Genomic DNA, 27,109 nt, shown 5'->3' on the forward strand with positions numbered 1-27,109 from the left:
GAGATTTAAGTAAATGAAGAGCTATACCATGTTCATAGATCAGAAGAGTCAACATCGTTAAGGTGCTCATTCTCCCCAAATTGATCTATAAATTAACTGTAATCCCAGTCTAAATCTGGGCAGGCTTTTTCTTTTTTTTTTTTTTTTTAGGAATTGACAGACTCATTCTGAGACTTACATGGAAATGCTAAAGACCTAGAAGGGCCAAAACAACTTTGAAAAAGAAGAACAAAGTTGGACGGCTTACACTAGTGATTTCAAGACTTGCTATATACAGTTACAGTAATCAAGAAAGTGTAATATTGATATAAGGACATGGATACAGCTTAAAGGAACAAATATACAATCATTTGGTTTTCAACAAGTGTGTCAAGATAATTCAATGAGGGAAAGGATAGTCTTTTCAGTGAATGGGGCAGAAACAACTGTATGTCTGTGTGGGGGGAAAAAAATGAACCTTGAATCCTACCTCACAACATCCACAAAAATCAATTATAAATGGATTATAGACCTAAATGCAAAAGCTAAAACTATAAAACTTAAAAAAATATTGGAGAAAAATCTGTGTGAACTTGGTTAGAAGCAGTGATTTCTTAAGATACAAAAATTGTATTTTACCAAAATTAAAAACCTATGTCCTTCAAGACACTGTTAAGAAAATGAAAAAATAAGCCATAGAAAAAATTCATGATACATATATCTGACAAAGGACTTATACCTAGAATACATAAAAAGCTCTTATAACTCAGTAAGAAAAATTTCATTAAAAAAATGGAGAAAAGACTTGAATAGACACTTCACAAAAGAAAAATATATGAGTGGCCAATAGCACATGAAAAGGTGCTCGATATTATTAGGCATCAGTGAACTGCAAATTAAAACCACCGTGGGACAGTACTTCACACCTAGAAAGATTATAATTAGAAAGACCGATAATAATTGTGAAATGTGGAGAAAGTGAAACCCTCACACTTTGCTGGTAGTGTAAAATGATACAACCACTATGAAAAAAAGAAGTGTGACAGTTCTTACAAATTAAATGTATGCTTACTATATGACCCAGCTGTTCTTCTCACAGGTATTTACCCAAGTGAAATGAAAGCACATGTATGTTCTCAAATAAACTTATACATGAATGTTCATAGCATTATTCTGAATAGTCAAAACCTGGAAACAACGTAAAAGTCCATCAATGTGTCAGTGGATCTACAAATTGTGACATTTTCATAATGAAACATCACTCAGCAATGAAATAGAACAAACTACTGATACACGCCAAACACGGATGAATCTCAAAATCACGCTGAGTGAAAGAAGCCAGACACGGTAAACTACAGACTGTATGATTCCCTTATATGAAGTTCTAGAACAGGCAAAGCTAATCCATAGTGATAGAAATCAGATCAGATAGAAATTCCTGGGACAGTGTGACAGGGGATTGACTGTGACGGGGCATGAGGGAACTTTCTGGGGCAATGAAAGTGTCCTAAGTATCGTTGGGGTGGTGGTTACACAGGCATACACATTTGTCAAAACTCATTGAACTATTTAAAATATGTACATTTTATTTTATATAAATAATTTCTTAATAAAGTTGACTTTATAAAAGTGTGCATGAGATATAACTCAACTATGTTTGACTGTGATGATTGCACTTTTCCCTCTATTGTGGTCAGATCATGTTTCCATCAGTCTCAGTTTCCAAACCTTCCCACTCATTAACCTTCAGTTAAGGAATATGTAATTGGTCTTAGAGGTAGGATTCGGGGCAGAAGAGGGGAAAAAATCACTCACTCCTAAGGAGAGTGCGAGGGAGAGAGAAGAACTTACTCAGACATGACCAAGTCCCAACACACCAGATGCATAAAATTCCTTAGAACCCCGTGTGTGCCAGGAGCAGACCCAGTGAGGCAGGGAGAGGAGGAGTGGGGTGACACTGTCATGCGGACTTAACGCCTGTTCTCTCTGTTATTCTTCACGGCCCACAGACCCAGAGAAGAGCTGTCAGCCAGTGTTGGAGACTCTGCGCCAGGCCATAGACGGCACCGTGTATGCCCACAGCACCTTGGAGGTGCAGACGCTGCAGCCTATAGTCAACTTCCTTGCCACTGCCACAGTGCCAGGCTTCTGCGAGCTCCCGCTGTGCCCACGCCTCTCTCGGCTCTTCACCGTGCTGGCCCTGGGCAGCGTGACCCTGGCCACGCTGCTGAGCAGGCACGTGCCCAGCATCCAGGCCTGGCTCGAGAGCTTCCCCTCTGTGGAGCGGGAGAGCGTTCTAGCAAGAGCCCTGGTCCGGGCCTCAGTGGAGGCCTGGGAGGCGGTGGGCAACTGCTTTCTGCCCTCACCCCTCCGCCCACACTACCGCTTCTCCCTGCACTCTGTGAGCCAGCTGCTGGGCAGCCTGCAGCTGCTGCCCATCAGGGTGGGCTCCCGGGGTTTTGTGGATTGTCCCAACCACCAGGAGCACCTGCGCCGGGTGTCCGGCTTACGTGGCACCCGCCTGGCAGTCATGATGACCATGCGCAACATAGTGCGTCTTTGGTTGCATGAGGCACAGAGGACCTTTTGTGACCGGCTGGACAGCCCCAGGGAACGCTCCTTCTGTGCCAACCTGCTCCTAGAGGTAGCTCAGAATGTTTTCTGCTGTGGGCCAGTACCCCAGAGCTTGGGCAAGGGCTACGAAGAGGAGGAGGAGGAAGAGAGGGTGCCTGAAGTGGAATCCGAAGGGGAGCTGGCCCAGTGGGAGGACTTGAGCAACAGCGGCGGTGAGACCGAGGAGGAGGAGGACCCGTGCGGCCTTCAGGCCACAGGCTCACTGTCCAATGGTTCAGCACCATCCAGGGCACCAGTAAAGAGGGCGACCGCAGGGAGCTTAAGTCAGAAGATAAGCCAGGAGGAAGGCACAGGGACCTCCAGCTACAAACTCCAGCTGAATAACAGATCCAAGAACTGGTGGCAGAAGACAACCCAGGCAGACGTGACCTCCCCCCTGTTGTTCCCAGTGCTACTGCTCTGTCCCCAGGAAAAGCCCTCAGACCTGGTCTTCAGTCAGGAACTGATACTACGGTCCAACTCGGAGAGCTCCAAGTTGTACCTGGAACGGCAGTGGGTGAGCCTGGAGGAGCAGCTGGCCGCATCAGCTGCACAGCTGAAGCTGAGCCCCCACCTGGCCCGGTGCCGCTCGATGGCCCAGCACGTGGCCCGCCTGGTCCGGGTGCTAGCCAAGCCCAGGCAGCATGGCCTCCTGCTCTCGGGGGCTCAGGGGACTGGGCGCCGTACTGCCGTCACTCTGGCTGCTAGCATTTGTCAGGCCCGCCTCTTCCATCTGCCACGTGGATCAGAGGAGGCCATTCTCCAGTGTCTACGGGATGCCAGCTGGCATGCTGGCATGTTAGGCCAGCCAGTGGCCCTGCTGGTGCCCAAGGGTGTGAATCTCACTACCCTTCATCGCCTGCTGGCCCTGGCAACCTCAGGCAGGTTCCCTGACCAGTACACAGAGGCAGATCTGGACAACATTGAAGAACATCTCCCCAGGGACAACCTTAGTGTCAAGCAGAACGTCAAGAAGGAAATGCTGTTGCAGAGGTGAGGCCAAGAACCCCAAGCCAGGGGCTGCTCTGCTCTTGCCCCACCCTGGCCAAAGGCCAAAACCCCCCACAAAACCGAAGGGCTACTGTGAGGGCACAGGAGAGCAGGGCGGAGGCGTCAGGTTGGGATGGGGACCTAGATGGGCAAACAGGGATAAAGCGGAGGACGGTATCTGAGCTCCTGCCCCACAGGTTCTACCAGCAGGTGTGCAGCCACCTGCACATGTTCATCCTGATCGGAGAGGACCAGGCCCACAAACAGCTGCCCTCCACCCTTTTCCTGAGGCTCCTTCAACTGGCCATCGCCAGCACTGACTGCTATGAACCCTGGGACCAAGATTCCCTGGTCAGTGCGGCCCAGCACCATCTGGAGGGTGCTCAGAGCCCACCCCTCGATGACGGTGAGCCCTTTTTACCTGTCCTTGCCACTCATCTTGACCAGGTTCTAAAGAGGATTATTACTTAGGTCAGTCTCTCTCTCTAGAACCTAGTTGAGCCCCCTTCACCTCTTCTGCTCTCCTTCCTGAGCCAGGAGAGGGTCTCTGTCATTTCTTCCCCTACGAACTCACAAGTCCAGGCTAAAGCCATGCCTGTTGCAGATTTCTTGAAGTGCCCAGACCTTCAGGCCTCAATTCCCAGTGTGGCCAAATCCATGGCTCTCATCCACCTTTCGGCTGCCAGCTACCACGGGCACCTGTGCCCGGAATTGCCTCTCGTCACCCCCAAGACCTTCCTGGACTTCCTGGACAACTTTGTGCTGCTGCAGCAACAGATGACCCTGCAGATTAAGAACAAGGCCCGGCGGTGAGTGGCCCCATTCCCTCCCCCGTACCTCCTTCTGCTCCCTCAGGTCCACTCACTGGCACACTGTGTCTTCAGGATCCAGGATGCCCTGGGAAACCTGAGGATGCTGACTGAGCAGCACAGTGCCCACGCCAACCTGGTCGTCAGCTTGGAGCAGCAGCTGAAAGACTCCCGCAAGGTAAAGGGGAGAGGATTTTGAGGCATGCACCGTAGGGTCAAAGCAGGAGCCCAAATGGGGACTTTGGAGGAACCATACAGACGGAACCTTAGTTCTTGTCTCCTGAGAGTCCCCTTTTCCCCAGGGGATCTCTCTAATTCCTGCCACCTCCTCCTTTAGAGCTCAGGCTCAAAGCTCCCCATGGCGCAGCGGAGATCGGGCTGGTTCCTCTAAACACATGAAACCCAAGTGTCTGCTTCTGGTTGTCCCTAGTACCTTGACTGTGTGAATTTCAGTATGCTCCCCAAGCTCTCCAGAGATCCCCACTGGGGATGGGGCAGGATTACATCCTCATGGTCCCCTCTCATTGTAATCCTCTTCTCCTGGATTCTCTATCACTGCTAGTTGGCACACCTCCTGTAGCTGTCCTCTCTTCCCATGCTGCTTTGTGCCTGCACGGCTTCCTTCCACAAAAGCACCAAATACACAAATATATACACTGATATATAAAAATATACACTGTTATGTACAGCGGATGGGAGATGGCTGTGGGGGCCATTTACATTCTAGAACAGAACCAGAAATAGATTAAATGGCATACTAGAGCTCAGTGTCCTGAATTTTTCTCTGTCACCGTCCTCTACAGGACATTTGCTAGTGACGGACTTTTCTCTCCTCCTCCCATCTCCACAATACTGTTCCGCAATGCTATTCAGCCACCCCACTTTTCCTTTAGAGCTCCCCAAATACAGTGCTCATGTGATAAGAGGTTTTTCTTTCTAGTCCAAACCCTAAATCCTGTTGCTTTCTTATACAGAGCAATTTCTTCTTTGAATAAACAAACCGCTCATATCTAGCTAAAACTGGTAGCAGTGGGGTCATCACACCGTCTATAGTCAAACACTCTTAGTTAATAGTGTTTTTCTAAAATAAAGACACTTTTTTCTTTCGTTTTGTTTTTAATAAGAGGAATTCTGAAATTGCTTTTTTTTTTTTTCCTTCCTGCTACACAAGACTTTTTGATGAAGGTTCAGGGATAACTACAGTGAAGTAAACTAGTGATCAACTTATGAGCAGATAATCTGAGTTACTTTCTACTGGGCTTTCAGGGCTTCCAGCTCCCAATGCCTAACCCGCCTCTTCTGATGGGTGCCCTCAGGGCTGTCATCCAGTGTTGCACAACTCCAGGGGCACGGCTTACATTGTGTCTAAGTACATGTGTCTACTCCCCATGTGTTCTGCGCAGTCCTCATAGTACTGGTGCCCGCCTACCATCAGCCACAGAGGGTCACTAGCTTAGATTAAACATGAAGACTCAGTTGAGATGCCAAAAAATTGAGAAGTTCATAGATGGACAGGAGTCCTCTTTCCCATGTTTTCCAAATTCCAGTTTCTTGTCTTGGGCCTTACGTTTTCCCAAAATGGATAATACCAGGAATTGTTGATATGGCTTAGGGGTGTTATTATTCTTTGATCCCTGGGTCAGTTACATCAGAGCACAACATAAGAACCCCAAAATCTGGATATGAGATTTTCATAGTCTCAGGGGCATTCACTCAACAGCCATAATGGTGTGTACTTCTTTCAATGTTGTCTACCTCAGGAAATGGCACCACCATCCACTTAGTCATTTAAGCTAAATCCCAGGAGTCATTCTGGACCCCTCCATCTCTTTTCCCTCTCATATTCAATTGGTTCATTTATTTATTACTGTACTCAACAAAAATTAATTGAACTCCATATTTTTTGTCCGAGCACTCATTACTATTTTTGTCCATGTCTACATCTATGCTTACATCTAGATAGATAGAATTTTCGCCTCAACTTTTCTAAGGAGGCCATCCTTTCTTCCGTTTTACAGATGAGAAAACTCAGATCCAGAGAGGTTAGGATGAGAATTAAATGAGATCTTACATGTAAAGCACTTCAAAGTGCCGGCACATAGCAAGAGCCCAATAAATGTTATCATGTATTAGATTGCCTCCTAATAAGAAAGATAAGACACTGCCCTTGCCTTCGTGGTGCCTAGTCTACTGGAAGATATAGGCTCATGCAGGAGATTACAAAACAGTGTGTTATGACAGAGCAAGTCCAGGGTGCTCTGAAGTATCAAGAAAGACTTTCTAGAGAAAGCACAGTGCCACACAGTATGTAGCACAGAGGCACGTGTAGAACACGGCAGGTGTTCAAAAGCATTCCTTAAATATGTAAACAAATGAATGAAGTATCAAGGGTGATACCTGAAGGTTAGGTAAGATTACGTATACAAGGGTTTGGGAAGAGTGTCACAGGCTGAAGTAACAGCAGGTGCAAAGGCCCAGAGGCAAGAGGATATGTGCCACCTTGGAGGAGCTGAAAGTCAGGAATGGCTGGAGAGCAGGGTTCTGGGAGAGGAAAAGGAAATGAGGTTGGAAAGATGAGTAGAGGCCTCCTGGTCATGGAGGCATTGTAAACCAAATGAAAAAAGTGGCAAGTGTTAAGGGACATGATGATATGATATTTGGCTTTGAGAAAACCAATTAGGCTGCAGCATGAAAAGCCAGTTAGAGGATGGGGAGTAGGAGTTAGGAAGCCAGTGCAGAAGGTCAGGAGTGAGAGAGCATGGGCGTGAATGATGGTGTTGGGGATGGGAGTAGATACGAGAGACATTTAGGAGGTGGAACCAAAAGGCCTTGAAGATGGGTTGGGTTTGGGGGACTAGAAGAGATGGAGTCAGGGTAACAATTAGGTCTCTTCCTTGGGAAACTTCGATGTATTTTGCCAGTTCTCTGAGAAAAGAACACATGAAAAGATGGGTAAGATTGCAAGACATCTGAGGAGGCATAGCTAATACGTTCACTTCTGGACACGTGGAGTCTGAGGGGCCTGTGAGACACCAAAGAGGAGATTCCCACTAAGCGGATGGATACGGGGGTGTGGGTCTTGGGAAAGAATCTGGCTAGATATGAAGATTTGGAAGTTGTTACGGTATAAGTGGTACTCAGAGCCATGAGATTAAGGAGGGTGCACAGAAGTGTAGGCTGAGAAGAGAAGGGGGCCCTGAAAAAATTTCTGAGAAATATTTAAGGGATGGCAGAGGAAGAGACTGAGAAAGAGCAGCCACAGAAGCTGGAGAAAGCCAAAGAAGAACACGGGCTCATGAAAGTCAAGGGAGGAGAATGTTCAAGAGGGGGGAGCTGTCCTCTGTGGCAAATGCCACTAATGGGTCAAGTAAGAGTGTAGCCCGGTGGTTAGTGTGCAGGCTTTGGACTCAGACTTCCTGGGCCTGTATGGTAGGTCAGGAGAAGCACCCACCCACTCGAGGCTGCATTACTACATGTATAACTCACAGATGAGAAAATGACACTTTCAGAGCTCAGCATGTATCTGTGGCCTATTTGGAGTTCAGCTTGGTCACCCTGACTATTGAGTGAGGAGTACGCCTGAGTCCAAGCCCATGGGGTCTTCCCTTGGGGTAGTCCCACCTGGCCCGGGATCTAGAGCTACAGAGCCTGAACTTTGTTCACAGAGCCTCGGCAGACTGCATCATCAGCTAGACCAAAACAAGCTTCTGCACAAGCGGCAGCTGGCAGAGTGTCGGCAGCAGGAGAACCTCATTGAGAACCTGACCAAGCAGCGGGATGCCCTGCGGGCTCAGCATGAGGCTTTCCTGGAGCAGGTGGGCTCTTCCTGCTGCCTGCCCGGCACTGCTCCTCTCTTGGAAGAGGACAACCCCTCATAGGATGCCCAGAGGAGAGGATGGGTTGACTTCTCATGAAGTCTCCTGGGGGAGGGGGTAAAGGTAATAAGATGGCTTGGGGTATGGTCCCTTAGGGGACCCTAGGAGAAGATGATCCCTCCTGGAAATACACTGAAGAAAGAGGACATTCTGGGAGCTCACTTCAAGAGCCCATCTCTCCTCATTCAGATGGGCAAGGCATTTCTGGGGCCCCTGAGCCAGCTGCAGGTGGCTGACTTTGAGGAGATACGGAGCTATCGAGCGCCACCAGAATCTGTGGTCCAGGTGACCGATGCTCTGTGTGACCTCTTCCACCGCGAAACAGGCTGGGCCAGTGCCAAGCAGCTGCTATGCACTGAGGATTTTTATCAGGTAGGGAATGTGGGGCGCAATGGAGAAGGAGAGTGGAGGCATGGAGGGGAGACTTGGCAAGGCTGTGGGGCAAGGTTCAGAGCACCTATGTCTTCCCCCACCCTTCTTAACACACACTCTCCCAGGAGCTGGTGTTCTTCCCCAAGGAGAAGATGACAGACTCAGAGATGATAAAGTTAAACCTAGCTCTGAAGGCTCCAGGCATGAGCGATGCAGCCTTGCGGGCAGTGAGCACACCTGCAGCAAGGCTGGCAGCCTGGCTCTGGGCCGTTCTGTGCTACGGGCTGGCACGGCGCCGAGGACTGCCCACGGGCCTGCTGTTGCGGCAGGTGGAGGCGACACTGGCTCGGGAGCAGGCCCGCCTGGGCCACTACCAGTTCCAGGCCCAGGAGATCCTAGCGTACAGTTTGGCCCTGTCCAAGAAGCTGGAAGATGCCCAGGCTTCCCACAAGCATGTGGCAGAGAAACTCGGTCAGGCACAGTGTGGCCATCATCACAAGTGGCCCATCAAGGCTGCACTGCTCACGCCCATGCATTCCTGGACTACAGAGCTCCAGGTAACCAGCCCCTCCTAGGCTGCCCCCTAGAGTCCATTTCGGCACCACAGTCCCACTCCTCTGCTCCTCCCCGTGCCCTCACTGCCTTCTTCTGTCCCACTCTGCCCTCCTTGCCACGCTTTCCTCCACACCCTGCCTTGCTCCCTCTCTGCCAGACCCTCTGCCTCTACCCTCCCCGCTGGCCTACACACCCTCTGGTCTTCCCTTCCACACCAGAAGTTGAAGGGGCACTGCACGACTGTGTTCGGAGATGCTGTCTTGTGTTCAGCTGCCATCAGCTACCTGGGTCCCTTCCCACCAATGCGGCGCCAGGAGCTACTTGACAAGTGGCTGGCTCTCTGTAGGGGCTGTCAGGAGCCGCTGGGCCCAGATGACGTGGCACAGGCACTGAAGCAGATGCAGAAATCTGTCATCACGCCACCAAAGAAACCCCTGCTCTCCACACGCTCTCCCTTCAGCCTTCTGGCCTTGCTGAGCTCTGAATCTGAACAGTTACATTGGGACCGAGACCTGAAGCCCAAGGCAAAGTCAGCCCGCCTGGCAGGCCTGCTTCTGCGAAGTCACACTCACTACTTCAGTTGCCGTTGGCCCCTGCTGCTTGACCCCAGCAACCAGGCCCTCATCTGGCTGAACCCACTGCCTCTAGAAGAGGCTGGATGCTTGGCCACAGGTCCCACCAAAGGCAGAGGTAAAGCCAGGGATAGTAAACCCAGTGCATCTTGGGTGTCTGAGCTGCCCAACACTCTCAGCCACATGTGCTCTTCCCTTTCATAATGAAGACACTAAATTTTTATGGCCAGGGTATCCCAGATTTCATTAGCCAACATGATATTTTTTAAAAATATTTATTTATTTATTTTGGCTCTGCCGGGTCTTGGTTGCGGCACGCGGGATCTTTAGTTGCGGCATGCAGGATCTTTTAGTTGCAGCATGCAGACTCTTAGCTGCGGCATGCATGCGGGGTCTAGTCCCCTGACCAGGGATCGAACCCGGGCCCCCTGCATTGCGAGCACGGAGTCTTACCCACTGGACCACCAGGGAAGTCCCCAGCCAACATGGTATTAATAAATTAGGTCACATTTACATTTTTGGGCCCATATTGCAATGATTCTGAATCTACGTGGCTGACCATGATCTTCCACATCCTGATCTGCTCAGCACTATTAGAAACTTGAACTACAACTCAGAGCTTTACCCAAATTTATCCCATGTTCAGGAATTCTGGGGAAATATTTCTATTGGTCCTGCTTGGATCAGGGACCCATCTGGGTAGAGCATCAGAAGGAGCATTTCCTAGGGGAAGGGAGAGTGTTTATTTCCCAGAAGAAGGGGTTGAGGGTTGTACTGGTAAGAGCAATAGACATCTAGAATAGAAGGTGTATAATAAATTTGTCTGTAACAGGGGCTCTATAAGCAGACTATCTGGGTCAAATATCTGTCCTTTGTTAGTTGTGTGACCCAGGCAAGGTATTTAACCTCTCTAAGCCCAAGTTTATTTGCCAATAAAATGAGGGCCTTAATTATACCCATCTCATAAATTGTTGTGAGTATTAAGATAATTCATGAGAAAGAGTTCACACAGTGCCTAGTATATAATAAGTTCTCAAAAACATTAGTCATTATTACTACCAATATATTACTGCTATCATTATTACCGTCCATCCCTTGGCTGTCCAGCACAACTTTCTGTCTCTCTGTTGTTCCCATACACCATTACAAAAACGTCCATTATACAGCTATCACATGTGTATCTATAAATTAATTTACCCCCTCTCTAATAAGAGACACCCTGAAAGAAACATCTAGCTGCTATACCCAATTCTGAGTGCTGAAACTCTGAATGATGTTTGTTGCTCTTGATCAGATCTGGATGTGGCTCTTCATGATTCTGTAACCTATGCTACATGACACGCTGAATCTCACCATACCAATACACCTGATATGCAAAGTGAAGCAAAATCAAATCAAGATAACTATAATAAACTTCTGTTTAGAAACTTGGAAAGGGTAAGAAGTGCACGCTGTATATTGGTCTCTAGCATGTACTGTACAATGCTAGACAGATATAGTAAGACAAATGATTAGCATCATTTCACTGGCTGATGGAACTCACTGGAGTGAGTTCTTGGACAGCCAGTTCAGCTGCCCTGAGTTCTGATGAATAGCATAATTTTCCTTGCCCATTGTCCCCAGGGCTACCTGTGAGAGGAAAGTTGGGCAAAAGTCCCCTGTTCATAGCCGTTATGCCATAAATGTCCGCTTCCTATTGGAATGGGTATGGGGGCTTAGGATTTGCCTTAAAATTAAGCAAACACAGATCACTTGTTACCAGATGGGAGATTTTCCGGCTAATCCCTTAAAATCTCTCATCTTTTTTCCTGCAGATTTCATTTGTAAGGACTCTATTAGCTATTAACAGATGCCAGAAATCTTGATACATTCTCATTATTGAATTTAAACCCCAGCTTCTGGCTTCTGTCTCTTAATATTGGTTCTGGGGGCTCCACAAATTCCACTAAGCCTTAGTGTAACTGTCATCCATCTAAACCTTGGCCTTCACCTCAGAGCTGTAGTAAGAAAATAGTCTGAGTAGTGAGCTTAGGCTAACTGGCCATGGAATGGAGCCCCTATTTGGGCTGTATGCAAATCAAAAGGGGGAGGGAGACTATTTCTTGTCAAGCAGGGAATGCATAGAGAGAAGTGCTTCGGATGAACCTGGAGGCTTCCCTGATTTTCCAGGCTCCTCCAATAGCCCATAATTTCCTATTCCATGTGACATGATATACAGAATCATTTTTTATAAATCAGCAAGTTGCATGAGTATCTGATCATGTGTGATCTGAAATTTCTTGATATGAGAAGAAAGGAATTCCCTGAAAGTTTTTTCTGGAGGTTGTTTCTCTCATCTAAGTAGAGAAGTAGCCAGCATGCTCCAGTATTTTCTACTAAATCCACTAAAGTTCAGTGAGCACATGGTCCAAGTCCCATGAGATAAGCTAACTTCTTACCCAACACATAGCCTAACTACCTTCCCAGTAGGGAAAAGAAGAATCCTCATTTGCCCTCACTCCCCAGTGTGCTCTATCAGTTAGGAATGCTCTCACTACCAGTAGCAAAAATCCAACTCACCATGGGATTTATTCATCTCACATTATAAGATGGACTGGGATAAACAGGTACAGGGCTTCAGTGTTGACTTCAAGCACCCAGAATCTTCTACCTTTCTGACCTATGATCCTTGGTATGTTCATTTATCACATTGTAGTGGGTTGAATGGTGTACACCCAAAAGATATATCCACATCCTAAACTCCAGAACCTATGAATGTGACCTTTTTTTGGAAAAAGAGTCTTTGCAGATGTAATTAAGTTCAGGGTCTTGTAATGAGACCATCCTAGATTTCCAAGGGTTGGCCTAAGTCCAATGACAAGTGTCCTTATAAGAGACAGAAGAAAAGGCATAGGTACACAGAGGAAGGCCGTGTGAAGATGGAGAGCTAGTGGAATTACGTAGCCATGAGCCAAGGAACTCCTAGAACCACCAGAAGCTGGAGGAGGCAAGAAAGGAGTCTTCCTTAAAGCCTTCCGAAGAAGTACAGCCTTGTCAACGCCTTGATTTTGGATTTCTGGCCTCCAGAAATCTGAGAGAATAAGTTTCTGTTGTTTTAAGCCACCATATTTGCTATCAAATGCTGCTCTCTCTCCAAGCATCGTGCCAGAGTTTCTCCTAGCCAATTCTGTCCCCTTCATCAGGAAAACAAAAGATCTTCCAGAAATCTCAACAGCAAAATGCACTAGGCAGAATTTGGCCCCCATCACCTTTGTCCTCTGATGTTACTCCATAATTATGTTACATGGCAAGAGAGACTTTGCAGATGTAATTAAGGTTGTTAATCAATTGACCTTAAAATGCCCATTTTTTGATTGGGTTGGGTTTTTGTTTTGGCTGCTTTGAGTCTTCGTTGCTGCGTGCAGGCTTTCTCTAGTTGCGGTGCGCAGGCTTTCTCTGTTTGCGGCAAGCAGGGTTACTCTTCGTTGCGGTGCACGGGCTTCTCATTGCGGTGGCTTCTCTTGTTGCAGAGCAAGGGTTCTAGGCGGGCAGGCTTCAGTAGTTGTGGCACACGGGCTCAGTAGTTGTGGCTCACGGGCTCTAGAGTGCAGGCTCAGTAGTTGTGGCGCATGGGCTTAGTTGCTCCACGGCATGTGGGATCTTCCTGGACCAGGGCTTGAACCCGTGTCCCCTGCATTGGCAGGCAGATTCTTAACCACTGCGCCACCAGGGAAGTCCCTGTTTTTTGTTTGTTTTTTGATATATATATTATTATATATATAATATATATATATATAATATATATATATTGAGCTATATGAGCTGTTTGTATGTTTTGGATATTAATCCCTTGTTGAAAAGATATATTATATATATTATAATATATATAATATATATATTATATATTATTATATATATTATATATATAATATATATATATTATATATAATATATAATAATATATAATATATATATATTGAGCTATATGAGCTGTTTGTATGTTTTGGATATTAATCCCTTGTTGAAAAGATATATGCACCCCAGTGTGCATAGCCGCACTATTTACAATAGACAAGACATGGAAGCAACCTAAATGTCCATCAACAGATAAAGAAGATGTGGTGTGTGTGTGTGTGTGTGTGTGTGTATATATATATACATGCACAAATAATGCCATTTGCAGCAACATGGATGGACCTAGAAATTATCATACTAAGTGAAGCAAGTCAGACAGAGAAAGACAAATATCATATGACATCACTTATATGTGAAATCAATAAAAAAACATACAAACAAACTTATTTACAAAACAGAAATAGACATACAGACATAGAAAACAAAGTTATGGTTACCAAAGGGGAAGGAGTGGGGAGTATAAATTAGGAGTTTGGGACTAACAGATACACACCACTATATATAAAATAGATAAACAACAAGGACCTACAGTATAGCACAGGGAACTATATTCAATATCTTATAATAACCTATAATGGAAAAGAATCTGAAAAAGAATAAATAAATATATAAGTATATATGTGTATATATATATCTGAATCACTTTGCTATACACCTGAAACTATCACAACATTATAAATAAGCTATACTTCAATAAAACAACAAAAACAAACAAAAAACTCCAAAATAGTAAGCCTGGAAGAGCACGCAAGTCCCAGATGAGCACTGCAGCCCCAGTGATTTTAGCCTTTTTTAAAAAAAATTAATTAATTTATTTTTGGCTGAGTTGGGTTTTCGTTGCTGCATGCGGGCTTTCTCTAGCTGCGGCGAGCAGGGGCTACTCTTCGTTGTAGTGCGTGGGCTTCTCGTTGCGGTGGCTTCTCTTGTTGCAGAGCACAGGATCTAGGCACGCAGGCTTCAGTAGTTGTGGCTTGTGGGATCTAGAGCGCAGGCTCGGTACTTGTGGCGCACGGGCTTAGTTGCTCCACGGCATGTGGGATCTTCCTGGACCAGGGCTTGAACCCATGTACCCTGCATTGGCAGGCGGATTCTTAACCACTGTGCCACCAGGGAAGCCCCTGTTTTTTGTCTGTTTGTTTGTCTTTTGATATTGAGCTATATGAGCTGTTTGTATACTTTGGATATTAATCACTTGTTGAAAAGATATATGCACCCCAGTATGCATAGCAGCACTATTTACAATAGACAAGACATGGAAGCAACCTAAATGTCCATTGACAGATAAAGGAGATGTGTGTGTGTGTGTGTATATATATATATATATACACACACATATATATACATGCGCAAATAATGCCATTTGCAGCAACATGGATGGACCTAGAGATTATCATACTAAGTGAAGCAAGTCAGACAGAGAAAGACAAATATCATATGACATCACTTATATGTGGAATCAATAAAAAAATATACAAACGAACTTATTTACAAAACAGAAATAGACATACAGACATAGAAAACAAAGTCATGGTTACCAAAGGGGAAGGAGCGGGGAGGATAAATTGGGAGTTTGGGATTAACAGATATACACCACTATATATAAAATAGATAAACAACAAGGACCTACAGTATAGCACAGGGAACTATATTCAATATCTTATAATAACCTATAATGGAAAAGAATCTGAAAAAGAATAAATATATATATGTATATATGTGTATATACATATATATATATATCTGAATCACTTTGCTGTACACCTGAAACTATCACAACATTGTAAATAAGCTATACTTCAATACTTCAATAAAACAACAAAAACAAACAAAAAACTCCAAAATAGTAAGCCTGGAAGAGCACGCAAGTCCAAGATGAGCACTGCAGCCCCAGTGATTTTAGTCTTTTTTTAAAAAATTAATTTATTTATTTATTTTTGGCTGAGTTGGGTTTTTGTTGCTGCACGCGGGCTTTCTCTAGTTGCGGCGAGCGGGGGGCTACTCTTCGTTGTAGTGCGCGGGCTTCTCGTTGTGGTGGCTTCTCTTGTTGCAGAGCACAGGATCTAGGCGCGTGGGCTTCAGAAGTTGTGGCTTGTGGGCTCTAGAGCGCAGGCTCAGTACTTGTGGCGCACGGGCTTAGATGCTCCACGGCATGTGGGATCTTCCTGGACCAGGGCTTGAACCCATGTCCCCTGCATTGGCAGGCGGATTCTTAACCACTGCGCCACCAGGGAAGCCCGATTCTAGCCTTGATTTTAGCCCAGTGTAACTCTGAGCAGAGTGCCTGATCAGGCTTCTAAGCTACTGAAGTGAGAGATAATAAATGGGGTGTTGTTTTTAGCTAAGTTTGCGGTAACTTGTTAAGCAATAGGAAACGAACATACCAAATTGTGGACCTGGCAACCTCCACTTGCCCACTTCTTGAACACTTAATATTTTAAAAAATCCTCAAAATTCTTAAATTTCTTGACAATTAAAAAAATAAGTATTTATGTTTTCCAGATCCTGCAGTAGAGGAGGCAAAGGAGAAGGGGGCTGCAGACGGCTGCTGGTCAGCTAACCACTTCGTGCACAGCACTGTCCATGACGTGGCTATTGCCACAGTTTATGGCCTTTCTCCTACAAGTTGTTACTTCCAGGCACTGGCCTCTATGCTAGTGATGACTCTTGTAGTTGTTAGTGACAGACTTTGCTTAGGCAAAAAGGGAAATGCACTGACTCTTCTAACCAACCTACAGAAAAGCAGAAATGGAGCTGATTTCAGGGGTGACTAGAACCCCTCCCTGGAATTTTAGAGTAGCAATAATGAGAGCTACCCTTTATTGAGTGCTTGGTAGGTGCCAGCAGAGTGCTTTCTATGCATTGTTCCATGTCATCTTCACAGTAACCCTATGAGGTACTCACTACTATCAACCCCATTTTGCAGATGACGGAATTGCGTCATAGAGAGCTTAAGTGACTTTCCTAAGGTGCCTTCTCGCAGAACTTCCTTCATGAGCTGGAGCCCTTGGGTGAATGGCGCTCCCCAGGAGCCTGAGTCCCTCCCTGAGAAGAGCTCCTCTTCATCTTTCTGCCACAGGGAAGGGCTTCAGGAGAAATCAAGGAGAAGAGTCTAAAGAGGAGGACGCGGAAGACAAAGGTGATGAGAGTGATGAGTGTTATAAGACAAAAGAGCAGACGGCAGAAGAAAGGGGAATCGAGGAGAAGAACAAGGAAGAGGAAGGGCAGCAGGAGCGAGAGGAGACAGAACAGGAGGAGGGGGCGGGGACTGCGACTCAGTCCCCGTCCCCTCCCGAACTCCGCGTCTTCTCGGGTGCTGACCCAGAGCTGGGGCCTCAGCTCCAGGAGGCAGCTGCCGGTGGTGAGAACTCGTCCCCTCCACCCGCGTGTCTCCTGTGTCCTCCCCCTACTCTGTGGCCCCGCAGGACTCCAACACCCCAGTCTGACCTCAGCTCCCACCTTTACCCTGGTCACTAACTCTGTGGAAGAGCCCTGAGGGAGCCATCCTGTCAGCCGGAGGGGAGCAAGTCGGAGCCAGATTTTGTGCATGGGGGTGCCCAGGTGCTGGCATGGTGGGTAGGGTGTCCTTGCCTCCCCCTCGCAGGCCTGCCGGTGCTACTGACCAACATGGAGCTGGGCCTAGAGTGCCCAGAACTGCAATGGCTACTGCAGCGGCAACAGCTGTGCCCACCCCAGTTGCAGCCTGGCTTCTGTCTCTATCTGAGCACGACCCTTCCCCTCAGTTCTTTGGAAGAAGGTGAGGCCCAGTGGGTAAGTTGCCAGAACAGCTTTGTGGGAACACCAGGGCCTGAGCTTCACTCAGTCAGTCTGGGCCAGAGCGGGCTCAGGACCGTAGCAGGGAGCCATGCTCCCTGTGCCTCTCACCCCTGGCTCTGCCAAGGGGAAGAGGTTAAGCGTCTCCCATGTGATTCCAAGTGCTAGGCTGTGAATTGCTGAAAGGGCTGAATGTGCTGGACCTGGGCATGAACATGGAAATCCTAGAAGAACAGCTGCTGCGTGAAATCTTGTGCACAGAGCGTCCTGAGCTTGAGAGCCACTGGCAGGACCTGAGGATCAGATTCCTGGACGCCTGGGAAGCTGTGCAGGCTGCTGAGGTACTTGGGGGGTCCAGTCTGCGGGTTGGGATGAGCTTTGCAGGGGCCCAGGTACGGGGTTGGAGGTGAGTGCTGCTGATTGGGAGCTACGTGGGAAAGCGCCGGATCCATGCAACAGGCGACTGTTTGCAGGAGCGGCTGCTGACGACGCTGCTGCTCCAGAACCCAGGGCATCAGAAACCAGCCAAGTTCCTGCGAGACATGGTGAGGGCCCAGGCAGAGCTGTGTCGGCTGCGTGCCCATTTCGAGGAGTTAGAAGAGCTGAGGATGCAGGAGGTGGCATTGTGGGCACCCTATCGGCATGTGGTCTGGCACGGAATGGCCATTATAAAGGCTCTTAGCTCACTGCAGAACCTGCTACCGCTTTTCCGTATGAGTCCAGAGAACTGTCTGGCAGCCACCAAGCGGGCTCTGAACAGCATGAAAGGTGAGATTCATCAACAGGAAGAACTACCCTGCCATCTGCTGCAGTTAAAAAGACAGCTGACCCTCCAGCTACTGGGCAGTACTGTTGCTACACTGGGCCTGACCCAAGTACCCTTGGTGGGTGCCTTGGGTGCTCTGGCTCTGCTGCAAGTGGCAAGGAAGGCACCAGAGCTGGAGAGGCTGGCCCTCTGGCCTGGACTGGCAGCCTCTCCCAGCACAGGCTACAGAAAACCAGTCCCAGGTGTGGCTCGACCGGCCTGGCTAGGGCTGAGAGCCTGGCACGAATGTGAGATGTTAGAGGTACTGCCCCCATATGCTGGGCTGTGTGCATCCCTGGCAGGCCACTCCAATGTTTGGCAGGCTTACTTGTCACTGTCATCCACAGTGCTAGGTCCTGCACCGGGGCCTGGGACTGACCCATTCAGCCTCCTCCAGAAGCTGATCCTGTGGCGTGTGCTGCGACCCGAGTGCCTGGCCAGTGCCCTGGCAACCTTCACCACCAGCCTCCTGGGCCGGCCCCTGGATGAAAACCTGTGTGCTCCCACCATACCCTTTGAACACAGTCAGGCTACTCAGCCCATGCTGATTTTGTTGCCACCACCTGGTCACCCCACCGCCACTGTGCATCCCCTGACCGTCATCCAGAAACTGGCTGCCAAACATGAGCAGGTTTGAGCCTAGCCTCTTGGCCACAGAGCCACCGGGCTCTTAGGGCTGGGATGGGGTGTGGGTCTCCCCTCCCAGCATTCTCATGGATCCTTCTGGATTACTCAGGGACTTTTCAGGTCATCTACGGCATTACTCTGGGTCCCTTGGGTCACCCTGGGATCCCTTTGAGTTACTCTGCCATTTTGCTGTTGGTCCTCAGGGGCAGAAGCACCTGAAGGTGATAGCTCTGGGCTCTGAAGCCTGGGACCCGGTCTCGGTTGTGGTCAGCATTCTCCGCAAGGCTATGCACAGCGGGCACTGGCTGGTGCTGGAGAACTGTCATCTGATGCCTCACTGGCCAAAAGAGCTGCTACAGCCCTTGCTGGGGCTGTTGGCCAGAGCCAAGGGTGGGTTTGCTGCCTAGAGATGGCTTCTAGGACCCTATCCTACACTTGGGCCTGAGCTTGAACTCAGATCTCATGGCTGATCCCCTAATCCCCTTTGTATCTGACTCCTAACCCCCTAGCCTTAAGTCTGATCTCTAGGCTTATGTCTGACCCTTTACCCAGCGATTGATCTCAGCCCCATGTCTGACCCCTAGTGGTCTCGGACCTGGAGTTAGAACTGCTTTATGCTCAACAAGCAAGAGAGAATGTGGCCACTGTCCACAGAGATTTCCGTCTTTGGCTTATTGTATCTGCAGAGGCTATTACTTCCTTACCAGGTGAGGAGCTTCCCCCCTTAGGCTCTCAGATTGGAGTGGGGAGGTAACTGTATTGTGCTGACTCAGCACTTTCCTTCCTCCCCAGCCGTGCTGACTCAGCACTCCATGCCTATTTTCTGGGACCAGTCCCTGGAACTGGGCCATGTCTTGGTCGACAGTGTGGAGCTAGTCCAGCAAGGACTCCGTGTGCAACCCCCAACCAGGGTGCTGCCTCTGCTCCTCCTACATGGCCTCCTGCTACACCGGCAGCTCTACGGAATGAAGCTGCAGGCTCACAGGGGGTGCTGGTGAGGGACCCCACCCATCCTACTCTGTCAGCCACTCAGCAAACACTGAATATTTTTCACATGCTGGGATTCATCTCTGGGGAGCTCCAAAATGTGAGGGCAGGGGGAAGTCAAGGAAGGCTTCTCCAAGGACTTAGGGATCTCACTTTGAACTGAGTCCTGACAGCAGAGGCAGATGAGGTGGAGATGAGGCCTTTCTGAGCAGAAGGAACTAAGCTTAGCAGGAGAGAGGACTTCAGTGTGGCTGACGTGGACATGCTGGGGGTTGAGTGGGGAGAGGTGAGGCTTGTGGTAAAGGGCCTTTAAGACCATCACAAGGGACCTGATTGGATCCTGAGGACAGTGGGAAGCCACTGAACAGTTTTAAGTAGAAGACACATGATCCCATCTGTCTGTTGGAAAGATCACTCTGGCTGCAGCCTGGAGAATGGACCAGATGGGGCAGGGCTGGAGGCAAGCATAATAGTTTTGGGAAGCTCTGGCAGTCTTGAGGAACGAGATCATGGTATGGGAGGTAGGGACTAGGGTAGTCACAGTGGGGAGAGAGTAAATATCGGGTGAGGAAGAGGGAAGAGTCAAGGATGGCTCTCAGATTTCTGCCTTGGACAACTGGGTGGGTGATGTGGGAGGAAATGATGATTTCAGTTGAAAGGAAGTCGTATTTGTGGTGCCAAGTGGCGATGACTAGTGAGCCCTCATGGGTCTGGAGCTCAGGAGAGAGGTTTGGGCTGGAGAGAAAGATGTGAAAGTCCTCAGCATATAGATGGTTTTGAAACCCTACTTCCTGCTCTCCACCCCCAGGAGTCAAGTGACGCTGACCCGGGTCCTGCAGCTCCAAGACCAGCTGTGGGCCAGCCTGAGCAATCCCAGTGCTGCCATGCAGGAGCTGGCTGGTGAGACTCCTCCTGTCCCCCATGCAGTCACCAGCCCCCAGGAGAGCCCAGAAAGGGGTAGGGAGGGGAGCACTGAGATGGGGACACAATCTACGACTTTGGTTTGGGAGGTGGTGGAAACTGGAGGGGCTGTAACTGAGGGGCTCTGACCTCATCCTCAGCTTCAGTTTTCTATGGGGGTCCCGTGGGAGACGAGAAGGACAGGGAGGTCCTGACTAGCCTCACGCAAGCCTGCCTGAGCTCCAGCAGCGGGAACCAGGCCCAACCACACACACCCCAGTGTCTGCTGGCCACTCTGATGCCCAGCCCAGGTAAGCTCCAGTCAGGTATCTGCGTTGAGGTGGGGAACAGCGCAGTAACACCACCTTGCTCAAGGGAATATAACAGAGGTACCAATAAAGGTGTAGAAGGGGGCAATATTCACAGTTATGGGATGATGATGGCTTAAAGTGTCAGAGAAAGGCCTACTCCCTTGGGTCTGGGGTGGGAAGAGACGGTCTTCTCTCTCACCCCTCACTCACCTCCACCCCCAAGAACTAGGGGAGCTGGATGCTATGGAAGAGTGCAAGGCCCAGATGCACCTACTGCCCACACCACCTGAACCCCGGATCTGCGGACTGAGTGCTGGCCCCCAGACCTGGCTGCTGCGACGCCAGAGTCGCGCTGTCCTGAGCGCGCTGCAGCGGTGTTCGCCCACTTGGGTTCCGGCGGCCCGCGGAGGCTCCCGGCGCGCCGAAAGGCGGCTGCGGCAACGCCTGGTGCAAGCCAAGCGGAGGCTGGAGTCATTGCAGGCCCTGCTGACCGAGACCACTCGCCAAGCTGAGTCCTGCGCGGGGTGGGGGGAGCTGGGGCTGAGTGCGCCGCGGCCTCTGGAGGGCTTCCTCAAGACTGAGGTGCTGGAACTGAGCCAGCTGGTGGGCGCGCTGCAACGGGACGTTGATTGCCTGTTGCAGCAGCTGAAGGGCGCGCCCCCGTGTGCCTCCCGGCGCTGTGCCGCGGTGGCTCACGCTCTCTGGACTGGCCGCCTACCCTCGCCTTGGCGACCCCACGCCCCTGCTGGGCCTCAGCCACCCTGGCACTGGCTGCGACAGCTGTCGCGCCGTGGGCAGCTGTTGGTTCGCTACCTGGGTGTGGGAACCCAAGTACCAGAGCGCATCTTTCACCTGTCAGCCTTTTGCCACCCGCGCCGCCTGCTGCTGTCACTGCGTTGGGAGGCTGCCTTTGCTGGGGTTGACCTGACGAATTTCCCTGGTTGCCAAGGCTCTAGCTCCAGTCAGCTCCCCCATAAACGTCAGGAGCTAAACAGCTCTCTGCACCTCCAGGTATCCTCGTGCTGCCCCTTCGTTTCCAATTCCGCCCCTTGAAGTCCCTGATTACACCTCTTCGTTACCGCACCTTGCCTCTTCTTGGTTTTACTCCCTCCAGCCCCATCTGCTTCTCTGATCCCGCTCCACCACGACCCCTCAGCTTCTTAGCCTTGCCTGACCAGTTTCTGGCACCCCCAGGTGGTGAACGGCCCAAACCCCAGGGTTCCAGAGGTGGGGCTGCTGCTGATTGGGCTACAGCTCTGGAACGCCGAGTGGGACCCGCTCACAGGGGCCTTGCAGGACAGTTCTTCCTGTCAGCCCAGCCCTCTGCCTCCGGTCAGAGTCAGCGGCCAGGCCCCGGGGGCCAATGACGTGCCACCCCCAGCCGGCCTGGCCGTGTATTCCTGTCCTGTGTACTTGGAAGGACCCCTCGGCACCACTAGGCTGCACAGCAGGAAGATCCTGATGCACCTGCCCCTGCCCACGAAGCTCAGCCCCGCCACCTGTGCCCAACGGAGAGTCCATGTGTGCAGCCCACCGTTGCCCTGAGCCCTCAGCCAAAATAAAGTTGGAGTGCTTTGATGAAAGATTTCTGAGACTTAATAAGGAATGCAGGTGTGTGCCCACTGATAATGTGACACACTGAGGGGAAAGCACTGTGTACACAACTGAGAGAGAGGTGGTCTGTTCACACTGAAGGTAGAAGAGGGCGTGTGCCTGGCGATGGGGAGAGGGGAGTGTGGGTACACTGTGGGGGAGATGGGCCTGGGGTTAGTCACGTATCCAAGGGGCTAGGCAGATCTCAGGATGGCTAACACACAGGACTTGGAATCCCTACCCAGCTCTCGACTGTGCTAAACCCACAAGCGATATTTTTAAAGGGAGAACATTAGAACTCAAGATAATTTCTTCAGGCACGTAGCAGTATTATTGGGAATGCCCCAATCCTGCCCTACTAGTCATCCCCTCCCCCAGAATGGATCCTGAGTGAGTCATACACACACACACACACAAAAGCAAAATAAGACACAAGGTCATATGTTCATTCAACGATTGGTTATGAGCACTCCTCTGAACGAGGTGCTCTGCCAGGCACTGATGAGGCTGTTCTAATGCCGGGAGACAGAAAATAAAAGGCCAACATACAAATGAGTTAAATTTGATGACTTTTAAGTGCTATAAAAAAAACCAAAGCAGGCTGATGTGTTAGAGAGTGACTAAAAGGGAGCAGTTAATCTAGTTTGGGTGGTCAGGGAAGCCTTGCTGAATATTTGAAAGAGAGCTATTTGAAGATCTAGGAGGGTTTCAGGTAGAGCCCTCAGTAGGTGCAAAGGTGCTGAGGCAGGAACAACCTTGGGGTGTTCAAGGAACAGAACATATAGCTGGAGTACTGTGAGTGAGGGTCAGAGTAAGCCAAAAGGATGGAAAGGTATAGAAAGGGGCAGATCACGTAGAGCCTTTTCATGATAATGAGCTTGTATTTTTTAAAAGAAGGAATCTATCAGAGAGTATTAGTTGGGAAATGAGCTTTTTCAAAGATCACTCTGGCTGTTCTATGGTGGGTGGATGGATGGAAGGAAATCCAGAGTAACAAGGAGGAAGATTTGTTTGGAGGCTATTGAAGTAATTCAAGTGAGAGATGATGGAGTTTGGACTAAGGTCATTAACAGTGGAGATGGAGAAATTAATGGATTTAGGAAATATTCTGGAGGCAAAGCCAGCAGAACTTGCTGATGGATTGAATGTGAAGAGTGAGGGAAAAGGGCAAATCTACCATAGGATGACTGAGCAACTGGGTGGATCATGGTGTCACTAACTGAGATGAGAAATCTGAGAGACAGGTTGGAGGTAGGGAATCAGAGGAGTTCTGCTTTGATACGTTCAGTTATTATTAGTTGCGTGATTGCTTGCTACCCCAGGGCAAACCTCTCTGACAAAAGCTGGGTTAGAGTATAGCAGACAACACCAGCTAAAAGCCAACAAGAGCTCCTCTCCTTGCCCCCAAGCACCAAAACTTACTAGGTACAACTTACTCCCCTTGCTGTATGATTCGGTACAAGCTACATGGTGGAAGGAAATGCAAACAGAGGTGTATACTGAGCATCAGTGCACACCCTCTTCACAGTCATCCCACTTGCTGGTGACTGCGGTGCAACTGATTTCCTTTAACGAAAGGCTAAGCAAAGAGGCAAAAGCTTTCTCCTTCCTCAGCAACTCTTCCCTTTTCCTTTCCACACTCAACCAGGGGCATGCCTACTCCTTCAGGAGAGGAGATTAGCAGAGTACTAAAGAAGTCCTTCTGGATAAATGAACACTCTGTCCATATTTACCATCAGTACTATTTTCCCCAGTGGGAACAGGGAACAATAGTAATATACGAGTAAAACCATCTGAAATTGGTTAGCACAGAATAGTTTCTACAAATCCACATCCTTCTCGAGACCAAAATTTATTCTTTTTTGTAACCTAGCATTTCTTTTATTTTTTTAAATTTCAGCTTTATTGATGCATAATTGACTGAAATTCATTCTTGAATTATGCCCAGCAAATTATTAAACTTAGTCAATCAGAGATTATAAAATAAGTACCAAGTGACAGCATAGCTCAAATACAATGACTGCATGTAAAAATGTTCCAGATTTGACAGTTTCACTGTTGAAATTGTCTAGCAGGTAAATTAAAATCTCATTAGGGAGAATTCCCTGGCAGTCCAGTGGATAGGACTCAGTGCTTTCACTGCCAGGGCCTGGGTTTGATCCCTGGTCGGCAAACTAAGATTCTTCATGCTGCTAGGTGTGGCCCAAAAAAATCTCATTAGGGAAGTAAAGTCTCAATGAAAGTCAGGAGGAAGTAAGACACTTGACAAAGGAGAGAAATATGTCCCATCCTGTCTGGACAGATGGGGTGGCAGGGGTTGGGGGGATGGATGAAGGAGTGGAATCAAGGGAGGGAGGAATATGACAAAATCAACCTGATCTGGGACTTTAGCAGTAAACTGAGGTACTGAGGGCAGAGGCTTTTGCCCTTTTCCCTAACTGGGACTTTAGAAGGGAACTGCTCTGCAGCATGGACCTACTGTGGCCCCAAGAGGATAAAGAAGGCAGAGTGACATGGAAAGGAAGAAGTATCCCTTGATCCCTACATGGTGTGGAAACGGAATAGAGACCTGTTAGGCTCGAGGGAATATGAGGCAGAGAATCACTAGGGTCTGCAGCACCAAACAGAGTTGTTGAGAGGAGGCCAAATTGGCAGGGAGGAGCAAAAGGCCCTGACAGCTGAAAAAGACAAGACCACGAATTCATCAGCTTTAGAAGCAAATTCTGGCAGGATGCCCAGGGGTGGAACTGGGCCAACCATACCCAGAGAATTCCAGCTTGTGCACACCCAAGAACCAGTATTAGGCCAGGGACCCCTTCCTTCTGAACATCAAAATGCCACACAAGCCCTCCTCTCTACCCCTAGATGCCACTTTGGAGAGGAGCAAAGGTAGAATGCTCAGAATTTGAAATTCTGAGTCTGTATTTCAAAGAGAATAAATGAAACCTAAAGAGAGTGAAACAAATTTATTTCTAGCCTCTTCTACTATCCAGCGGAGTGGAGAATGGGAGTGAGACTTGTGAGGAAAATCAGACCAGTAATTGAGAAAGGAGCTAAATTTTATTTGCATATCCAAATTTGTGAGGAAATCTGTGATCCTGCTCTGTACACTATATGCACTAATAAATCCAAAAACCAAAAATTTCATTCACTAGTGCTCTGCAGCTCACCTGAAACTCATATTTTTTCAGCTTTTCAGTCTAATTTGAAATCCTCATTCAGAAATAGGATATATAGGAGAAATGTCTGAAATAGAAAAAAAAAAAAGTGCCAGTTCACCCACTAATGCCTAAGAAGCCCTGGTAACTATAATAGTAGCTATAATAGGTACTATTATTATTCCGTGCTACAGATCAGGAAACTGAGATACAAATTCAGTCAGTTATTCAAGGTCATAAAGTCAGAGCCAGTTTGTTTGTTTTTTACCTTTATTGTCTATATTTCTTTCTCTAAAAAAATTTAGTCAGTAGTTATTACAACAAAATCATACCTGGGTCTTATTTTAGGCAAAGTGTACTCTTACTCAGGTTTCAAGTTCTTACTCTGCTTGACATACTTTTCTCACTTTGTGAGAGAAAATTGGACCATTTTAGACCATATGACTATGAGCCTGTGCTTGAGAGCCATGCAAGGAATGGCATTTTGAATAAGAGTACTTTTAAAAACTTCAGGATGACAAATCCTCTTGGATGGGACCTAAGACAGCACTACTTTATACTGAATTTTTTTCTGCATGAAAGAATATAGTAAACATCCAGCAGTCGTCACTGGCCCTGAGGATCTGAGCCACCGGTTAGAATGGGGATTCAAGTATGCCCCACTGAATATGGCTTTCTCTAGGTGTACGTGAGTTGGGGGAAGGAGGCCCCTCTTTCGGCTTGGATGAACGATTAGCCCATCCCTGGAGAGTATGGGTCTGCTGGAAGACTGGTTGGTGCCAGCACTGAAGGTAGAGACATGGGCCTTTTGAGTGTTTAGTCTTTTTAGACTGAACAGATTAACTCATTTTGGGGAGCAGATCCTACACGCCATATGCCAGGTACTGGAGGAGTCACTTTCAAATCGGTTCTCTCCTTTAATCCTTTTAACAATCCTGCGAGTGTTGTTGATTTTCTGTCTAGTTGTTTTACGGATTGTTGAGAGTCTCCAACTGCAAGTTTGGATTTGTATATTTCTCCTTTCAGTTATATCAGATCTACTTCATGTACTTTGCACACTGTTGTTTGGTGTGTACACATTTAGGATTGCTATGTTTTCTTGCTGCATTGACCCATTTATTATTATATAATGTCCCTTTCTCCCTCTGTCAAAATCTTTTCCTCTGAGGTCTACTTTATCTGATATCAATATAACCACTCCTGGTTCCTTTTAAATAATGTTTGCATGATATATCTTTTTCTTCCTCTTACTTTCTATTTGCCTATATTGCTATATTTAAAGTGAGTTTCTTGTAGAC

The 27,109-nt window shown here is 48.2% G+C and overlaps 2 protein-coding genes across 3 annotated transcripts in view; one reads left to right on the forward strand and one right to left on the reverse strand.

Annotated features, from left to right (window-relative positions):
- Positions 1 to 22,643, forward strand: part of DNHD1 (dynein heavy chain domain 1) — a 76,475-nt gene extending 53,832 nt beyond the window's left edge. Inside the window, 20 exon segments of the mRNA XM_082476291.1 lie at positions 1,989 to 3,585; positions 3,780 to 3,988; positions 4,187 to 4,391; positions 4,467 to 4,569; positions 8,057 to 8,206; positions 8,456 to 8,638; positions 8,764 to 9,195; positions 9,412 to 9,883; positions 16,736 to 17,017; positions 17,261 to 17,413; positions 17,593 to 17,771; positions 17,904 to 18,198; positions 18,583 to 18,866; positions 19,066 to 19,252; positions 19,447 to 19,569; positions 19,655 to 19,856; positions 20,658 to 20,749; positions 20,911 to 21,060; positions 21,284 to 22,071; positions 22,255 to 22,643. Coding sequence (XP_082332417.1) covers positions 1,989 to 3,585; positions 3,780 to 3,988; positions 4,187 to 4,391; positions 4,467 to 4,569; positions 8,057 to 8,206; positions 8,456 to 8,638; positions 8,764 to 9,195; positions 9,412 to 9,883; positions 16,736 to 17,017; positions 17,261 to 17,413; positions 17,593 to 17,771; positions 17,904 to 18,198; positions 18,583 to 18,866; positions 19,066 to 19,252; positions 19,447 to 19,569; positions 19,655 to 19,856; positions 20,658 to 20,749; positions 20,911 to 21,060; positions 21,284 to 22,071; positions 22,255 to 22,605 — 6,437 coding nt within the window. The 3' untranslated portion in view covers positions 22,606 to 22,643.
- Positions 1 to 27,109, reverse strand: part of RRP8 (ribosomal RNA processing 8) — a 54,276-nt gene that overhangs the window by 7,165 nt on the left and 20,002 nt on the right. The window contains exon 8 of one of the 2 annotated variants that reach the window (XM_082476350.1): positions 22,784 to 25,899. The exons of the other annotated variant lie outside the window; for it this stretch is intronic. Within the exon in view, the coding sequence (XP_082332476.1) occupies positions 25,849 to 25,899 (51 nt within the window). The 3' untranslated portion in view covers positions 22,784 to 25,848. Of the gene's footprint in view, positions 1 to 22,783; positions 25,900 to 27,109 lie in introns of those variants that run through there. 2 annotated transcript variants of the gene reach the window in all.

This window comes from Balaenoptera physalus (genome assembly GCF_965194825.1).
Source record: "Balaenoptera physalus genome assembly, chromosome: 10".
NCBI lineage: Eukaryota > Metazoa > Chordata > Mammalia > Artiodactyla > Balaenopteridae > Balaenoptera > Balaenoptera physalus.